The 18,530-nt window shown below is 40.1% G+C and overlaps 1 protein-coding gene across 1 annotated transcript in view; it reads left to right on the forward strand.

Moving 5' to 3' along the window:
- The window catches only part of RALYL (RALY RNA binding protein like), a 453,791-nt gene that overhangs the window by 362,462 nt on the left and 72,799 nt on the right, over nt 1-18,530 (forward strand). Inside the window, exon 3 of the mRNA XM_061602308.1 lies at nt 16,694-16,769. Coding sequence (XP_061458292.1) covers nt 16,694-16,769 — 76 coding nt within the window. The remainder of the gene's footprint in view (nt 1-16,693; nt 16,770-18,530) is intronic.

The following is an 18,530-nucleotide window of genomic DNA, read 5'->3' on the forward strand; positions in this document are numbered from 1 at the left end:
TTGTTGACACTCTCAAAGAATTCTAATAGGATACTGAGACAGGACTTTCCCTTGCAGAAGCCATGCTGGCTCTGCTTCAGCAAGGCTTGTTCTTCTATGTGGTTAGTTAATCTAGCTTTAATAATACTTTCTACCAGTTTTCCAGGGACAGAAGTTAAGCTAACTGGCCTGTAATTTCCGGGATCCCCCCTGGATCCCTTTTTGAAGATTGGTGTTACATTTGCCACTTAGAATCCAGTGTCAACTATGCATTTAAAAAGGTCCATTCTTCTGTTTTCTGTGTCAGAATATATTGAATATGCTCAAGAAAGAACAGAGCTACCAACGTGCGATAACTATAGGTGTTATTTGCAGTTGTAAATAGTGTGCAGTATTAAACTCCTTTGTGATTACCTTTGGCAGATTAATGCATCTCTTTGTTGACATTTTATTCAGTCTGGGTGTATTTGTGAAAATGGTGGCACTTAGACCAATGAGAGTTACATAATATTTACTATAGAGTAAATTGATACTTCTAATTTTTTAAAACATGAGAACATGGTTGCTCTAATTCTGTGTCTGTCCTTCATTCATGTTTTACTGTATTCAGCTTATAAGACCATATACATTTAATAGATCCAGCCACAGAAATGTGATGGGACTCATTGGTTCAAGTGGGGTTCTCCCTTCCCTCTGGCCTCTGGCACTTTCTAGTCCAGTTGAACCTGTATCTGTCATTACTGGAATTTGGTTATGTTCCTGCCATTTGAGGGACAAAAGGCATTTGAAGCTTCTTGATAATTATTAGTAAATGTCCAAAATGGTTGAATCTACAGGCAAGTTTTGGTAATTTACCAGCATGCTTTGGTAAATATCAGTATTTAACGCACTAAGAGAATTCACTTTGATAATTAAACAAAGGCAGATGGTAGTTCTTTCTACTATTAAATGACACAATTTTATTACATTTTCTCCTGGGCTGTGAAAATTTTAGAATAACTAGACAGAGTCAACACTCACTGAATGTCTGGCATTTTCTTTGTGTTGGTACGTGGGTTATGTTTAAACAGTTTGAGGGACCAACAAGTTTTCAAAAGGATAGAAACAGACAACCAACCAGTTCTAAAATAACAAATTAAGTAGGAGATAGGAGCTTTGTTTGAGTTACACCTTGCCCTTCAACAAGTTCCCTGGGTGATTTACAAAAAGCTAAAATTACAATAAAATTACAAGAAGTTAGCAGAATTAAAACCTACACCAGGGAACATAAAAGCAATGCACAGATTGTTTAAAAGTTTGGAAATATAGGGACTTCCGGGAAGGGTGACTTAGCCTGTGCCTGCTTTTGAGACGGGCTCCTGCCTCAAAAGAAGCTTATTCAGATATATCAGTCAGTTTTTTCTTTTTTTTTTTTGACTGATTAAACTTCTCCCGGGTAGGGAGAAACGAAGAGATTAACCTCAAAGCCTATTTTTGTTGGGACGACCAGATCTCATTAATTTATGGGACGAGGTCCAGCCGACGAAGGTGGGACGGATTTTCAACAGCAAGCTCTATCTGTTAAAGCGAACGTTCATCTTATCTTCTAAGAGAGAACGCACTAACAGGCAAGCACCCTTCTTTCTACATTTTTCTTTTACTTGACTTAAATTGTTGCTGTTTAAAAGAGATTTGCCAGATTGATCGGTTTTTGACATCTCACTGGGGAGCCGTAACTTCTCTCTGCTACGCACTAATTAATAGCTTATCTCTGTTTTTGTTGCAAAAAGCTGTCCTGGATTTGCATTCTAAAGATATACACAGAAGAGGGATTTCTATTCCAGATTTTTATTTTGAAAAATATTATACTGTTTTGAGACTACTCTCTTTTTGGTCTATTTTATTTTGACGAATCTGTTTCTTGACGATTGCCATTAATTGTTTCGATCCTGGGAACTGCATTTTGTTTACTTAACTATTGGAGAGATAAGGCTGTCTGCTCTGTTTATGCTGTGATGTCACCAAGTTTGGAGTATTGGCCCGGTTGTTGCTGAAATAAGAAGTGGTTTTCCTATATTTTTCTTTTAAAATGGCAATTAAGAAAGTGGCTGAGAATCTGGAAATAACTATGTTTCAGAAAATAATGGATGAGATTGAGATAACGAAAATTGAATTGAGTAAAATGAAGCAGGAGATTAAAGATATAAGGGTCCCTGTGAGAGAGGTGACCCTGGAAGGGGTCCCTGTGAGAGAGGAGACCCCGGAGATTGGAACAGGGGTCCCTGTGAGAGAGGAGACCCTGGAGACTGGAATAGGGGTCCCTGTGAGAGAGGAGATCCCGGAGATTGGAACAAACGTGGAACAGGAACAAGATTTGGAGTCTATGGACTTTAGAAATAAAATCTATTGTTTGGAACTCAATGTTATCTCTGAAGAAATTAATGAAGATTCTAGAGATAAAGTTATCAATGGCATGGATTATCTTCTGGACTGGAATGATGTGATGGAGCCCAATATAGAGAAAATCTATGGAATTAACTGCAGCCATGTGACAATGGAAAAACTTTTAAGAGATGACCCAGTGTATTTTGAAAAAAAGAACAGAGATGTGATTTTACGGCAGTATTTCGGTAGCCTATTCAGAATGGATGGCAAGAAAATATTTGGGATGGGGGTAATTCCCATCAGACTCTTACTATATGACTATGGCTTTGACGGCAAGATTGTTGTGGAATGCTGATGATGGAGGATTGGATATTGAAATTGCTGGACTTGGCAGGGCTGCTGAAGATGGAAGATGGAAAATGGAACTAATAGAGATAATAGAACAATGGCTACTGAAATTACTGAACCTAACAGATTCTGATGTGATGGATTAATTGAAATGTTTATTTTGACTATGGTTATGACAATAAGATTATCATAATTAGTAATGAGATGGATTAATCGATATGCTTATCTGGAAAAAAAAATTGATAGATATATTTCTTAGGGAATTGAAACCTCTCTTTGACTTTTTGTGGAAGGAATAGGGTAGTGTTTATGAGATTTGATGATTAAGTAGGATAGCTACTGGAGGAAAGTGATTTTATAATATGACTTGAGAGACGGGATTGTTGTATATTGTAGACTTATAACTGATTTGATCTTTGACAAATGGGAAGTCAATATTTTACTCTTTATTTTTTATTTTTGTTTTTTTTTTCTTTTTTTCTTTTTGTTTAACTATTTTTGATTTTGTTTTTTGTCTTTGAATGTTTTATGATTTTGTTTTGTATGTTTTATGAAAATCTGAATAAAAATTATTGAAAAAAAAAAAAAAAGTTTGGAAATATAAAATTAACTTTGGTACCAAAATTACATCAAGGTAGGTTCAAGGCGGCCTCCCTGGGGAAAGCATTCCACAGTTGTGGTGCCAGGACTGAGTGGGCCCTTTCTTCTGCAGTCACCCACCACTGTTCAGATGGTGATGGCACCAAAAGAAAGACCCTACTGAAGAACTTAAAATATAGGCAGGCACATTTGAGAAGAGATTCTTCAGATATCCCAGTCCCAAGCCATGAAGGTCAAACTAGCACCCTGAATTGACCCTGCAAATACACTGGGAGCCAATGCAGTTGCCAAAGCACAACTGTCATGTGATTATAATGTCTAGTTCCAATTTACAGCTTCCCAGCTGTATTTTGGACGAATGGCAATTTCCCAATTCCACTTAGCAGCCTCACAGCTGTACTTTACAGTAATTGCAATTTCCAGGCCAACTTCAAAGGCAGCCCCACATATCATGCATTACAGTAGTCTAATTTGGAGGTTATCAAGATATTGAACATTGAGGACAAGCTATCTTTGTCCAGGTAGGGTTGCAGCTGGTGCACAAACTCATGCCACGGGATGCCAAAAAGAAGGCATTCTATGCCACCAAAGCAGTCTCCTCCCCCCCCCACTGTGACAAAGATGAATCAATGAACATCTCTAGTCTGCAAACTTGTTCCTTCAAAGGGAACACAACCCTGTCCACCACAGGGTGAACACCACTAATTCAGGCAGGTGAACTATTCACCAACAGAACCTCCATTTTGTCTAGATTGTACTTCAGTTTATTGGCCCTCGTCCAGTCCATTATCATACAATGAAGAAGTAATGATCCAGGGTAATTTCAGGAAGAATGTTCTAATCTTTATATAAGCAATGGCAACAAACCATATAAAAGGTACCCCCCTAAAGGACATCTAAAATTTACATAAACTTCTTTCTAGATTTGTTCAGTTGTATTTTACTTAAATATAATGAGGATAGATATGAACTAAATTGTCTGTCAACATACAGCTTCTAGGAGATACATGTAATGATTCATACAGAATTGGCACAAATATAAAAAAAAATGTGGCTCCATATAAAAGCAATACATATGCTGACATTTGTTACCCTGTTCCATTTTATCTTACATCTAAAAAGACAGGCAGTCTTCTTTCGTAAACAACATTTCTCTTACCACCCAGAGAACAAATGTGTAATAAAGGGCACTTGTTCAGCACCTTACTCTTTGAAAAGAGGCTTGGCTGACATCATCCACCAGATAACAAATAATAACAACAATTGCACAAGATCCTAGTTTAAGATGGAGCAACTGCATCTGCCATTGTTGGGAATCATCACTCATGACAAGGGGTGTTGACTCACAGACAATACTAAGCACATCCTCAACAGCAACATGAAGCTGAAATAGTTTCTGTGTTAGCAACATATGACTCAGTACTCATGATTGTTTTTCCCCTCACTGAACACTTCTATTAAATCTATAGTCCAGTTGTGCTTCATTTTGCTTTTTTTGAGCTGTATAGAGAGGAGTGAAAATGACTTCCTGAATTTCTCCATCCTACTTGCAAGCTGTGAAATTGAGGGGTAACATTTCATTGAATCAGCAGCACATCTTTCTTTTTCCTAAGTTGTGCTCTTTTTTCCCTTTCCTTTCCTTTCCTTTCCTTTCCTTTTTTTTTTTTTGCAGCAACAAAAAAAATCCCCTACAATGTGGGAGCTGGGGTGGCTACCAAATAAAGAGGCAGAGCATATTCTACAAAACAGCATTCTGTGGTGGAGAGGGAGGTGAAAGAAGAGAAATGTTGACTCAGTTCTATTCTAAACATACCTCTTATGTTTAAACTTCATGGGATGACTGCCATGACTGGAATACAGCAATTGAAGGAGATAACTTGTTCAAAAAGAACAGAAGGAATAGAAAGGGAGGTGGAATTGTGCACCTCCCTGAACATGCTTATTTGAGACTTAAGGTATTTTCAAATGGAGAGCTTTGAACTGAATCATAAGGGGGAGAGAGACATAAACTTGGCAGTAATGACATAAACTTGGCACAGTAAAAGGAATGGAGGGAATGGCTCTAATGGGGCCCGGTAATAGTCTTCATAAAAATGTAGGAATGAAGCCAGGCCATAAATCGCATGGTCTTCGATGTCTGTATACTAATGCCTAGAGTAGGGGAAACAAACAGGACGAACCTGAACTCTTAATACCGGAGAGTAAATACGACTTGACAGGTATAACTGAAACTTGGGATGACTCCCATAACTAGAATACAGCAATTGAAGGATATAACTTGTTCAAAGAGAAGGAATAGAAAGGGAGGCGGAGTTACGCTGTATGTTAAAAATATAAATCCCTGCACAGAAATACAGGCGGATGAACCTGGTAGCTCCACCGAGAGTATCTGGATTAGAATAAATGGGGCAAGGAATAAAAGGAACATGGTAGTTGGTGTACTTCCAAACACCCAATCAAAGTGAAGATGAGGATGAAACTTTTGCAAAGCAAATTGCTAATGTTTCAAGGAGGCATGATGTAGTAGAACTGGGGGACTTTATTTACCCCAATATCTGTTGGGAGACAAATTCTGCCAAACACAACCCCTCTAAGAAATTCCTGACTTGTATTGGAGATAACTTGCAACTTGTATTGGAGTACTTGGAATTTCAACTGAAACCATTCCCAAGAAGTTGCAGCAGATGTTACACTGGATACCTCATTGGGGACTACAGTAAATGTGGATGGAGCATCAAGACAGCTATGGAGGTGAGCAACTTGACCCTCAAAGTGCCTTGCAAACAATTCACAGTGGGCCTCCAAAGGGTCTAAAACTCCATTTCCTGGAGTTGATGTCAACAGACCCCTGACAATATGGAAAAGCTACACTGGATGGCTACTTGAGGATGCAATGGAAGCAGAGAAGTGGGCCTTCTTCGCCGCCCTCACGGTAGGCACGGATATGATGTTTTACTCGTGTCTGATCAGCCTCACAGCCACTTGTGCTCTAACCGTTGTCCAGCCTGTTTCATTGCCCTTAGCTCACTGGTGTACCAAGATGCAAGCCAGGCTCCACAATGCCGGAGAGGGCGCCCGACGTGCCTCGCTGTTCCACAGCATGACAAGGGCTTCAACAGGGTCACCTGCTCTATCTACTGGGAACTCCCCCAGGGCATTCGGGAATCCTATGGATTCCATTAGTCTCTGGGGGTGGACCATCTTAATCTGTCCACCACCCCTGCAGGGAAGGATCAGAGCCATAAGTCTAAACTTCACCAAGAAGTGGTCTGACTATGACAATGGGGTGATATCCACCCCCACCATCTCCAGACTACCCCTTCCTCCATCTGGAGCAAAAACCAAGTTGAGGATGTGCCTTGCCCTATGTGTTGGGCCAGTCACAACTTGAGACAGCCCCATGGTCATCATGGAGGCCATGAAGTCCCGAGCCAGAACACTAGAGGCAGCCTCAGCATGGACATTGAAATCACCCAGCACTATTGTCCTGGGCTCCTCCAACACCACAGCCGAGACAGCCTCTGCCAGCTCAGTCAGAGAAGCTGCTGGACAGCAGGGTGGATGATACGCCAGCAACAACCCTAGTTTACTGTCTCGTCAGCCCGACACCAGGTGCAGGCCCTCACAGCCAGCTCCAAGACAGAGTGGTTTCCTGGTGACAGAGATGGAAGTTCTGTAGACCACAGCAACTCCTCCCCTCCGTCCCTGTAGCCTGTGCTGGTGTTGCACCAAGTATCCAGGTGGGCAAAGTTGGGTCAGATCAACTCCTCCCAGCTCACCCACCCAGGTCTCAGTAATGCACATGAAATCAGCACCTTCATCCATAATGAAATCATGGATGAGAGTGGTCTTACTGTGTACCGAGTTGAAGGTTCCTGGGTAGCAGGGTGAAGTACTTGAGACGTCCAAGCATATTAGGTTAGCTAGTCCAATGGTCTGACTCAGTAAATTATAGAAATATATATATATCATACATATATATAATTGCACAAGTTATGTTTAGTCAAGTTCTTTACAAACTTGATTTATGCTCTTGTAGGTAAGGAAAGAATTCCTTGGAGTGGAAAAAAACCATACCAGCAAAACTAAGAACCAAATTTCACATAATGATTCAATTTCATTTCTTTAATTGGAGTGATAGCCAGACAAATTATTTTCTATGCACTTCAAACCATCCTTTTATTGTGTAGGATATAAACAATACCTGTCATCTTCATAGGAGAAAGATACAGAAGGCTTCTAATTACTTCCAGCAGGAATGAGAATACAAATCCAGTAGCAAACCACGCAGTTAAATTATTTTTATGCTTCTGTGTACAGAAAGTACTTTGTGTGACACAGACATTCATTCAAGATTTGTACTGGCAATGACAGTCAATTTGAGTTTGTTGTCAGTTTTCTGAAAAGCATCTTCCTTCTAGGGCTGAATTTTTGAAACAGAACCCACAAGAGCCACAAAGTGCACTTGCCTGAAGCTAGAACTCTTTTGCCCCCACAACCATCACCACAACTGAGCTCATAAATTCATTTACCAAGTTATTATTGGTGTTCAGTGTCATTAGTATCTCCAACCCTATCTTAACAGAAAGGTATCTTCAAACTCCTTTTTAATATAAACCTTGGGTGATCTTCAATCCTAGTTCTACTCAGAGTAGACCATTGAAGTTAATACACATTACTACATTAGGTTCATTAATTTCATTGGATCTACTCTGAGTAGGACTTAGTTGAATACAACCCATAGTTTGTTGCTATCAGTCGTTTTGTACTTTTCATTTTCCCCATAATTGCAGTTACTTTACTATAGCATATTCTTGTGCACAAATTCTTATTTATTTTATTCAAAATATATGATACCTAACTAAACTGTACTCAGAATAGACCCATTAAAATCAATTATTAAAATTAAGTTACTGAAATTTAATTAATCTTTACGTAAGATAAGACATTGTTATTATTTCAGCACCAGGTCAAAATGTACCTATTTGCCCAGGTATTTTAAGGGTTTTCAGTTGTTGATTATTTAACTTGCTCTGCTATTTTACTTGTTTCTGTTTGTTGATTTCAATGGGCCTAGTCTTAGTATGACCCAATATTTATTGGCTGTTTACCCAATATATATTCCCTAATAGGCAAAAAACCTTGCGGTTTAAGAATGTACCTATAGCCCACAGATATTTCTATCAAACTTTAAAAAGCAGGGAAATTGGACAGCTACAGTGAATGCACCAGGGGAGCAGGAGACCTGACCTCCTCTCTGAGATACTGTACTGCCCTACAAATTTGTCAAAATGCAAACACAATTTGGGTTGGTCTTTCACAGTCCAATCCACTTGCTGTGTAGCTTGGAAGAATTTGGTAACATGTGCCTCTGAGCATTTTCAGAAGAAAAAACATTTTGTTTGTTTGTTTGTTTTGATTTCTATCCTGCCCTTCTTCTCAGAAGGAGCCCAGGGTGGCAAACAAAAACACTCTAAGACAGCCTTTCCCAACTAGTGGGCCACCAGATGTTGTTGGACCACAACTCCCATCAGCCTCAGCCAGCATTGCCAATGGTCAGGAAAGATGGGAATTGTGGTCCAACAACATCTGGTGGCCCACTAGTTGGGAAATGCTGCTCTAAAACATCTTGAAAACAGATTTCAAAATATATTAAAACAAACTATATTTAAAAACATGTTAAAACAAAACATCTTGAAAAACATCTTTTTTAAAAAATATTTTAAAACATCTTTAAAAGGAATTCCAACACAGATGCAAACATTCAGAGGAAGTGAATCAACATATTCAGCTTTACATATTAACTTCTGTAAAAGCCGAACCACAAGTAATAAATATCAAGATAGCAGTGATGTGTCCCCGAAGAACATGAAAATGTCAAAGGATCCTTTAATGTTAAAATGTCTAAGGATATAGTGACCCAGTGAAAAGTCTATGAATGGAAAAGAATGGCTGATAAGAGAAAAATATTGAGATTAATGTTACAACCCTGAGGTTCCCCCCCAATGTCATGTTCATCTGTATTTCATTTCGCTCCTCTCTCCCCAATATATACCTTAGCTTTAGAAGTTCAAAATGCTGAAAATCAGTGACCTTAAAATTGCCATATTAAAATACTGTGGAAGAGTGGATTTATAATAAAGGATCACCGGGTGAAATTTCCAATTTAATTATAGTACACAATCTCCCAAAATCCAGATGGAAGCCCTGCACAGGTAATAACAGACCACAGTCATTTCCTCTAATACTGAGAAGGTTCCCAGCTGTTATTATTTTCTCTTTTAAACAGATACTTTCGAAAGCATCTCGGGTACATATTTAAAACTGGGGGAGAGGTTTGACCTTTTGTTTAATAACACATTTATCTTAAAACTGCAGAAGATTGCATGTCAAATAATAAAACCCACCTCAAAAATTTCATGACTGTGTTTCTTTATTGAAAGAAAGGTGCCCACGTAACAACCACCTCAGTGCACTTCTACTTTTAATGTAAAAGTCAAGAGTTGCAAGAATCATAGGTTTTTCATTTAGAACTCGTCATGCCAATGCTCTTCTGTAATAAAAAGGAAAGGCTAAACCCTCGCATTCCAGCATACACATGGATAAGACAAGCTGCAATGTTCTGAATAGTCATGTTGTAGCAGCATTGTGGGGCAAGCCAGAAGGTTGCCCCAGTGGAACCAGGTAGATCTTGGTATCAGCAATACCAAGAGCCAATATGCAAAGCCATCATGCAATTCAAAACTCGGTTGTGAGGAACTCAGTGAGAATGGTTTAGGATTTGAGAAGACACACTTATAAACCATAACAGGGGGCTTCAGCCAATCTTGCCTCCATGTCGAAAGAATATGGAAGGGGTTGTGAGACCATGCAGGCTAGCTCCGCCCCTCACCACCAGTGCATGCCACGGCCATACTGTTCCTGCATTTGGCTACTTAGGCTGGGTTCCCCCTTGCCTGGAGAAGCTCTACATTTTTATAGCCCCTTCACATTTTGGGCAAACTTATGGATGCCAAGGGAAGCCACTGCATGCAGTGGCAGGTGGGGCTAGTCCCTTTCCATGTACTGAGAGATTGTCTGAACACACACAGCACAAGGCCTTCTGGCAAATGGAGGACCAGTATATCAGCACAGCCAAAAATTGAGGATGCAATCGATGTGTCCCAACAACACAAGCAGAAGAAACTCTGCAATGGATGTTATAAAAGATAGATAGAACCAATAGTATTTAGTGCATAAAGGAGGTATACCAAGACCAAATGAAATGTGATGTGGGAAGTCTTGATAAGATCTCCCAGTTTTTTCTGTTGGAAGAAGTATGCACAGAGGACTGATTTGGACCAGGGCTGTGATGTGGTGTGGGGCAAATTACCCCTCAAATTGCTATTAGATGCAGAGGAAAAACCTACAGGCATTCCTATTTTGCCCATATGTTTTCCCCACAGAACTAATAGCAGCCCTAGGATGGGATTTACATTGGGAAATTGGTGCATCTCTTACACACACACACACACACACACACATCTAGTGATCAATCTCCCATTGTCATGTTTAGCTTGGCCTTCAGATAACATGCCTAGTGGGAATAAGGAATAGTGGGCAATCTTTTTATTCTGTTGAGGGCCACATTCCTTGGTTTTGATCTGTGAAGGACTGCATGCTGGCAGAGCAGACCTAAAAGCTGTTGACAGAGTCAAAAGTTAGTGGGCCTTCGCTTTTATGCCACACCTTCTTCCACTCTTTCTCTTCCCACTCAAGGACCAAGGACTACATACATACTTACTTACTTACTTACTTACTTATTTGATTTAAATCCTGCCCTTACTAGGAGCCCAGCGCGGCAAACAAAAGCACTAAAAACACTCTTAAAACAGCATTAAAACAGACTTTAAAATATATTACAACAAAACATCTTTAAAAACATCTTAAAACAAACCAGCTTTTTAAAAAAGCTTTAAAAACATCTTAAAAGGCAATTCCAACATAGACACAGACTGGGATAAGGTCTCTACTTAAAAGGCTTGTTGAAAGAGGAAGGTCTTCAGTAGGCACCGAAAAGATAACAGAGAAGGTGCCTGTCTAATATTTAAGGGGAGGGAATTCCAAAGGGTAGGTGACACTATACTAAAGGTCTGTTTCCTATGTTGTGTTGAACGGAGCTCCTGATAAGATGATTCTGCAGGAGGCCCTCACCTGCAGAGTGATTGACTGGATATGTAAGGGGTAAAGGTAAAGGTGTCCCCACACTTGTAGTGCGAGTCGTTTCCGACTCTTAGGGTGACGTCTTGTGACGTTTACTAGGCAAACCGTATATATGGGGTGGGATTGCCAGTTCCTTCCCCGGCCTTTCTTTACCCCCCAGTATATGCCGGGTACTCATTTTACCAACCACGGATGGATGGAAGGCTGAGTGGACCTCGACCCCTTTTACCGGAGATTCGACTTCCTCCTTCCGTTGGAATCGAACTCCGGCCGTGAGCAGAGCTTCGGCTGCATTACCGCTGCTTACCACTCTGCACCACGGAGGATGTTTATGTAAGAGGTAAACAAACAAAAACAAACCAAAAAGTATATCCCAACAATTTGGAAAAACAAGGAATTGGGAACCAAATAAATCTGACTCAAAACTGCCTATGATATGGATGTAGATGCTTTATAGAAAATTAAAAACATGTGGATAACATGTATACATCTGTCATAGCTGAATCAACTGTCTTAATACTATTGCTTCCTCCCTGCTAAAACAAGATCAGCATAGCACGTCTTGTTTCTGTTATTTGAGGTGACTGCAGGTGTTGCCACTATTCACCATATGCTCAGAGGCACAAGTTACCAAATTCTTCCAAGCTACACAGGACTGGACTGTGAAAGACCAACCCAAATTGTGTTTGCATTTTGACCAATTTGTAGGGCAGTTCAATATCTCAGAGAGAAAGTCAGGTCTCATGCTCTCCTGGTACATTCACTATAGCTGCCCAATTTCCCTGCTTTTTAAAGTTTAATAGAAATATCTGTTGGCTATAGATACGTTCCTAAACCACAAAGGGTTGTTTTGCCTATTAGTGAATTTATCATTTGCTTGTCTTTCCCTGTTTGTTAATTCGGGTATCTGTGCCTGATGTGGTTTGTGCATCCTGGGCATAGGGCTTTGAGAGGGAGGAAGAACAAGGATTGGGGAAGGGAGGGGGTGAAAATTCAATCTGGACCAAACATTTTTAGAAAGTAAGTTTCTTTATTGTACCATTAAATTCCTGATTTAAAAAATGATGTTTTTCCAATTAAGGAACAGATGATGGATTGAAGGATCCAATATATTTGATAGATTTTAAACTTAGGGACAAACTACACATAGTGTGGGGCAATTCATTATCAGATATTCCAACATATTTTTCTTTACTGGAGAGGTAGGTGAGATTTTTTTTAAAAAACCTCAATAAACAGAAAGCTATTTAATTCAGAAAGTTATTTAACTCAGGGGGCTGCTAGTTTGATTGAGGAAGGTCTGTTTCACTCTTTGCTTTGTGCCAATAGGTTACCTCAATCTAAATTGCGCCTATTAGCCTTGCAGCTTTGAAATAAATGGAAAATACCTTGGGAGATCTTAGTTTGGTTCCTTAATATATGAATTGTAGAAGGTCAATTAACATTGTGACATTGGTCACAAAATATGAGAAATGTTGTTTTTTTCTAAGCAAATTTTAGGGTAGAAACATATCAGAAGAGTAGGCTGCACTTTCCCCCCTTCTTCAGTAACTGCTTCTGCACCAAAACTAGGGACAATATTTGTTTTCTTTGCCAGGAATATTTGTGAGAGTATGATTCTAGAAAAGGAAAGCTCAACTAAAATTATTAGACCTGTGTCCTTTACATACTCACGAGATAGGTCTATGAGAGAATGGGAGACAGGCAAAAATACAGTTCAGAGCTTGCGATATGTGGGCAGATAACAGATGTTAAAGTAGCTCTTTCAGATAGAAGTTACTGTTCTTTTCTTTGACAGCTATAAATGCTATATTAAAAGATAATGCTTTCTCCAGGAGGTGTGATTTCATGCATCTTTAGATGCTTTGAAAAAAGTCAGTAATGGTGACAGGTGAGGATGAACAGAACAATCCTTACTTGGGCGAGGGAGGCATGGTACAGCACTACAACTACAGCCTTGCTGGTGGGGTGGAAGCTGGGGGAAGGGTCCTCCCTTTTTTATTTTTTGCCAGCTCCAAGGACTGCTTCAACAGATATGCCCAAGAATCTGACCCCTCAAAGGATCTTCATGTTTGTTTGTTTATTTATTTATTACATTTATATACCGCCCCATAGCTGAAGCTGTCTGGGCGGTTTACAGCAATTAAAAACATTAAAAACAAATATACACAATTTGAAAACACAAAAAAAAATTTAAAACACATGCTAAAATGCCTGGGAGAAGAGGAAAGTCTTGACCTGGCGCCGAAAAGATAACAGCAAGGCAGGGCCCAACCAAGATATAAGATAAGACAAAGTGGAATATGGATCTGGAGTGGCCAGCTGGTGGCAGGGTAGGATTCAGGCTGTGCTCTGGGGAACATAGAAGTTGCTCCAGCCAGGGACTAGCTGAAACTGAGCCTTTATATAGTAGTAGTAGTAACAGCAGTAGGTGCCATACAGCATAATTGTTAGCATGAAGCAACTTTGAGAACTGATCTCAACATGCAACAGAGAGAGGTGGCAGAAACCTGGGGTGAGATAATGGATTATACCGCATCATTTTGGTAGTGAAGGGATCACATTTTAAATGCTGCCCTTTGGGGAATGAAACTTCTTGGTTGGAAAAAAAGCTAGCATCTCGGCTGAGCTAGCGCCTCAGTTTCTTTTACATGTGTTTTTTTTTTTCCTTTTTGGTTGTAGCAAGTTTAGGGGAAGATTTAAAAAACAGCACATTCCCAACCTGCAGTCCAAACTGTTACAATCCACTCTGCCACCACATTGTGCTGTGTATGTAAACTGGTACTAATTTGCAGAGAGTAAGAATGTGTTCCTTTTGTATGGGAACCCACAGCAAGATCGCGAATGTTTGATTTCAGCAGTTTTGGTGGGCCAGGAAACGTCCTAGATGAGTGAGCCCCTTTAGAGTAGTGGTGAAAGCATTGGACCTTAGTTCAGTTAGTCTTAACTGAGGTGACCCAAGTTCAAACCTCCATTCAGCCACGAAGCTCAGTGGGTCAGTCACCATCTATGAGCCTAACCTACCTCACAGGATTGTTGTGTTGGGGGAAGTGGATAAGGGGAAACCATGTATGCTGCTACCTTGAGCTCCTTGGAGAAAAGACAGGATACAAAAGTAATAATAATACATTAATTAGTTAACTTGGCCATCACCAATCACACAAGGAAGCAAGGTGTGCTGAGCATGCTAGAGCACAAGGGCTGTAGCAAGGCTGGGAGAGCAAAAAATGAGAAGAGCTGTCATTGCCACACCACACTGACTGCTTTTAGTTTGAGTCTTCAGCTTTTATCAAGAAAGTGGGTGACTCAGGCTCATCATATTACTCTGGGCAATAGGCTATGGCAGTTATGCCTAGAGATGAAGACATGTGAACTAGGCTTCATGTATCTCATTTTGCCTGTTACAAAGTGGTTGCTGCAGCCAGTTTAAGGGAGCCAATCCGCAGGACAATATGTAGATGACCTTAATTACACACAAACACACACACACCCAACTGATAGTGTGTGGAAGTAATGTAGAAGCCAGTTAAGATAATTACTTGCCTTTAATCTCATAAATTGAATGAAACTAGAAGTGCTTTGGCTTAAGCGGTTTATGATTTGAATAGCTGATATAGTAAAACATTGCTTCATCACTCTAGACTCTAGAGCTAACTCATTTGGAATCTTATGCAATTTGCTTTGCAATACACCAGTGTGCATTGCCTATTCAGAAAGTAAGGAAATGAATAGAAAATGACATTTTAAATGACAATAAACTAAAAGAAAAATAATAACCTGAACACCAAAAAAATTGTCAACTTTGAGATGAGCGTGAGAGATAAGAATTGCTTCAGAGTTGCAGGTCAATTCAGTTGCATATTTATCTGGTGTGATTCTAAGTATTTGGGATAGAGCATCAGCTGAAGGAAAGCTGTTTGGGGGGTAGGAACTGAGAAATATTGAGAGGGGACAAGCAGCAAAGTACACAATTTCTAGGAAAGAGTTCCATGTATGAATTGCAGCAAGGAAGAATGGGTAAAGTCTCAAAACGGACTTACCAAGAGGGGTGAATAGAATTTTATTTATTTATTTATTACATTTATATACCGCCCCATAGCCAAAGCTCTCTGGGCAGTTTACAGCAATTTAAAACAATAAAAACAAATATACAAATTTTAAAACACAAAAACAATGTAAAAACACAATTTTAAAAAAATTAAAAACAACTTTAAAACACATGCTAAAATGCCTGGGAGAAGAGGAAAGTCTTGATCTGGTGCTGAAAAGATAACAGTGTTGGCATCAGGCGCACCTCGTCAGAATAACCATTCCATAATTTGGAGGCCACCACTGGGAAGGCCCTCTCCCTTGTTGCCATCCTCCCAGCTTCCCTCGCAGTAGGCACCCGGAGGAGGGCCTTGGATGTTAAGCATAGTGTACGGGTGGGTTCATGTTGGGAGAGGCGTTCCATCAGGTATTGTGGTCCTAAGCCATGTAAGACTTTATAGGTTAAAACCAGCAGCTTGAATGGAGCTCGGAAACATACAGGCAGCCAATGCAAGCGGGCCAGAATCCGTTTTATATGTTCAAATTGGTCCCTGTTACCAATCTGGCCACTGCATTTTGCACAAGCTGCAGTTTCCAAACCATCTTCAAAGGGAGCCCCACATAGAGTGCATTGCAGTAATCTAACTTGGAGGTTACCAATACATGCTTTGCATGTAAAACATCTCGGGTTCAATCCACAGCATCTTCAGGTAGGGCTGGGAAAGAGCACTCTCTGACAACCTTGAGAGCCATTGCCAATCAGTATAGGCAGTTCTGACCTAGATGAAGCAGTGGTCTGATTTATATAAGTTAGACCTATTTGCATCTCCTTAAAATTTCAGGTAGCAATTAATGGGAATGCCGTCTGCCTCAGCAGCTGCCAGTTAAAGTAGATAAAACTGGGCTCCATGGGCAAATGGTCTGATGTGGTCTAGATCAGCCTTGCAATGCTCCTATAAGTGAGACAGAATAAAGACCTCATGAGAGGATGAAGTGGACGGAAGGGCCGAAAAGAGCTGGGAATGTAGGAAGAACGTTAGAGTGTTTCATTTACAAGCAGTGGAGAACAGATCGGAAGTTTGTGTGTAGTTGCTCCTTCTAAACATGTATCATTTAATTTTGTGTAAGCTCTCTCATTTTCTCACAAGCTCTGCAATATGTTTGCTTTCAGACATCAACATGGCAGGAGAGCCAAAACCATACAGACCTAAGCCAGGAAACAAGCGGCCACTTTCAGCTCTCTACAGGTAGGCTAACCTACTCCTTGCAGTACCTAGGAACAGCTTCTCAGTTTTCAGGGAATGTTTCCCAGTAGCAAAAAATTCCCGCTTGGATATCTGTCTATCATGTAGCCCCGTGGCACAGGAACCTTGCCAGGAAAAAAAAAATGATGGCAACTTTGTCACCTGCCTCACTAAAATATCTCCATCTTAACATTCAGTCTATTGTACTCTTTTCCCACCAAAGACTAGGACAACTTCTCACCTCCAGTCAGAATCTTGCAAGTCCATCTATGAATGCATGGGAAGTTACTAAATGGAATTTATAAAACTGCAAAACAAGACGCCCACCACATTATCAAACAATGCCTGGTGCCCTTTGAAACATCTTGTGACCAAGCACACGTACACAGTTGTGCTTAGGGCAGCTGGTCTCATTTTAAGCTCTTGGTAATGTCCTCTCTTTTTAACAGGATGTGGTCATTAGCCTTATTGAAGGATAAACAACCTAGAACAATGGGGTTTGAAGGTCCATCTGCTCCCATATGAACCTTCTTAGTAAATAATCCTATTTTTGACCTTGAATGGCAAGGTGCTTGAGTGACTGGCTGCCAAGTGATACCTGATTGTCTTTAATGACACCAGCTATCTGGATCCCAGAGCTTGGAAAAGTTACTTTTTTGAACTACAGCTCCCATCAGTCCCAGCCAGCATGACCACTAGATTGGGCTGATGGGAGTTGTAGTTCAAAAAAGTAACTTTTCCAAGCTCTGCTGGATCCATTTCAGTCCAGCTTCAGTCTGGGTTTGGCACTGATAGCTTTGTTTATTTTGATAGAAGAACTATTCCAGGAAAAGTACAAGGGTAATTCAACTCTGCTAGTTCTGCTGAATTAGGGCAAGTCCCTCTCATGAGCCGAAGGGCTCATCTACACGGTGGTTTAGTGTGTGTTTAGTGCTACTCATGTCCCCTTTTAATTTGTATGGTTCTCATGACATTACTTTCAAACAGAAATTATCACATAGTTTCCCCCCTGTAAATCCGTACTAACCCAATCCTCTGAAAATATGAAAAGGGAAGGAAAGAATGTCTTCACTCCGTATCTCTCGTGCTTGCAGAGGCTTTGTTACAATGCTTTTAGGTGTGTGTGTCAATCGCTTCCCTCTCCACAACCACAACCACTCCCTCCTCCTCCCTTCTTCATTTCATTTCCTGTGAGCTGACAAACAACTTCCAGCTGCTTTCCCCCATTCTGCAAGCCTTTTTTATATTACTGCAAACGGTGTCTTATTTTTCTTTCCCCGCCTAACTTGTGTGCAAAAGCATAACAATGCTCAAACGAATATTTATATTTCCGTTGTATTGTGCTAGTGAAAATATAAATAATTGCACTTCTGGGTTGTTTTTAAAATGGAACTAACTGGCAGAACAAATTAAGCACACTCAGTTGCCAAGTAACCAGAGGGAGTGGAAATGTTAAATTAGAGGGTGTGGTCATGATTGATGCTTACCTTCAGTGTGAATAGAAAACATTGTGTTTGCAGCTGGCATTGAGCCCTTATTGTGCATGGTACAAATAGAAAATGGAGGTAAAAACTGTGTCTTTAGTATGAAGTAATCCTCTGATATGGATAACCCCTAAGTTATTCTTTGGATCCTAGCCATTATCTTTAGGACTATCATTACAATTATTATTATAATGCTGCAAAATATGTTCTTGGTTTAACTCAGGCATCATTCTCCAAAAATGAGGCTACTGCATAATAAACATGAATTGAATTTTGTCAG

Source organism: Rhineura floridana, chromosome 1 (genome assembly GCF_030035675.1).
Source record: "Rhineura floridana isolate rRhiFlo1 chromosome 1, rRhiFlo1.hap2, whole genome shotgun sequence".
In the NCBI taxonomy this organism is placed as follows: domain Eukaryota; kingdom Metazoa; phylum Chordata; class Lepidosauria; order Squamata; family Rhineuridae; genus Rhineura; species Rhineura floridana.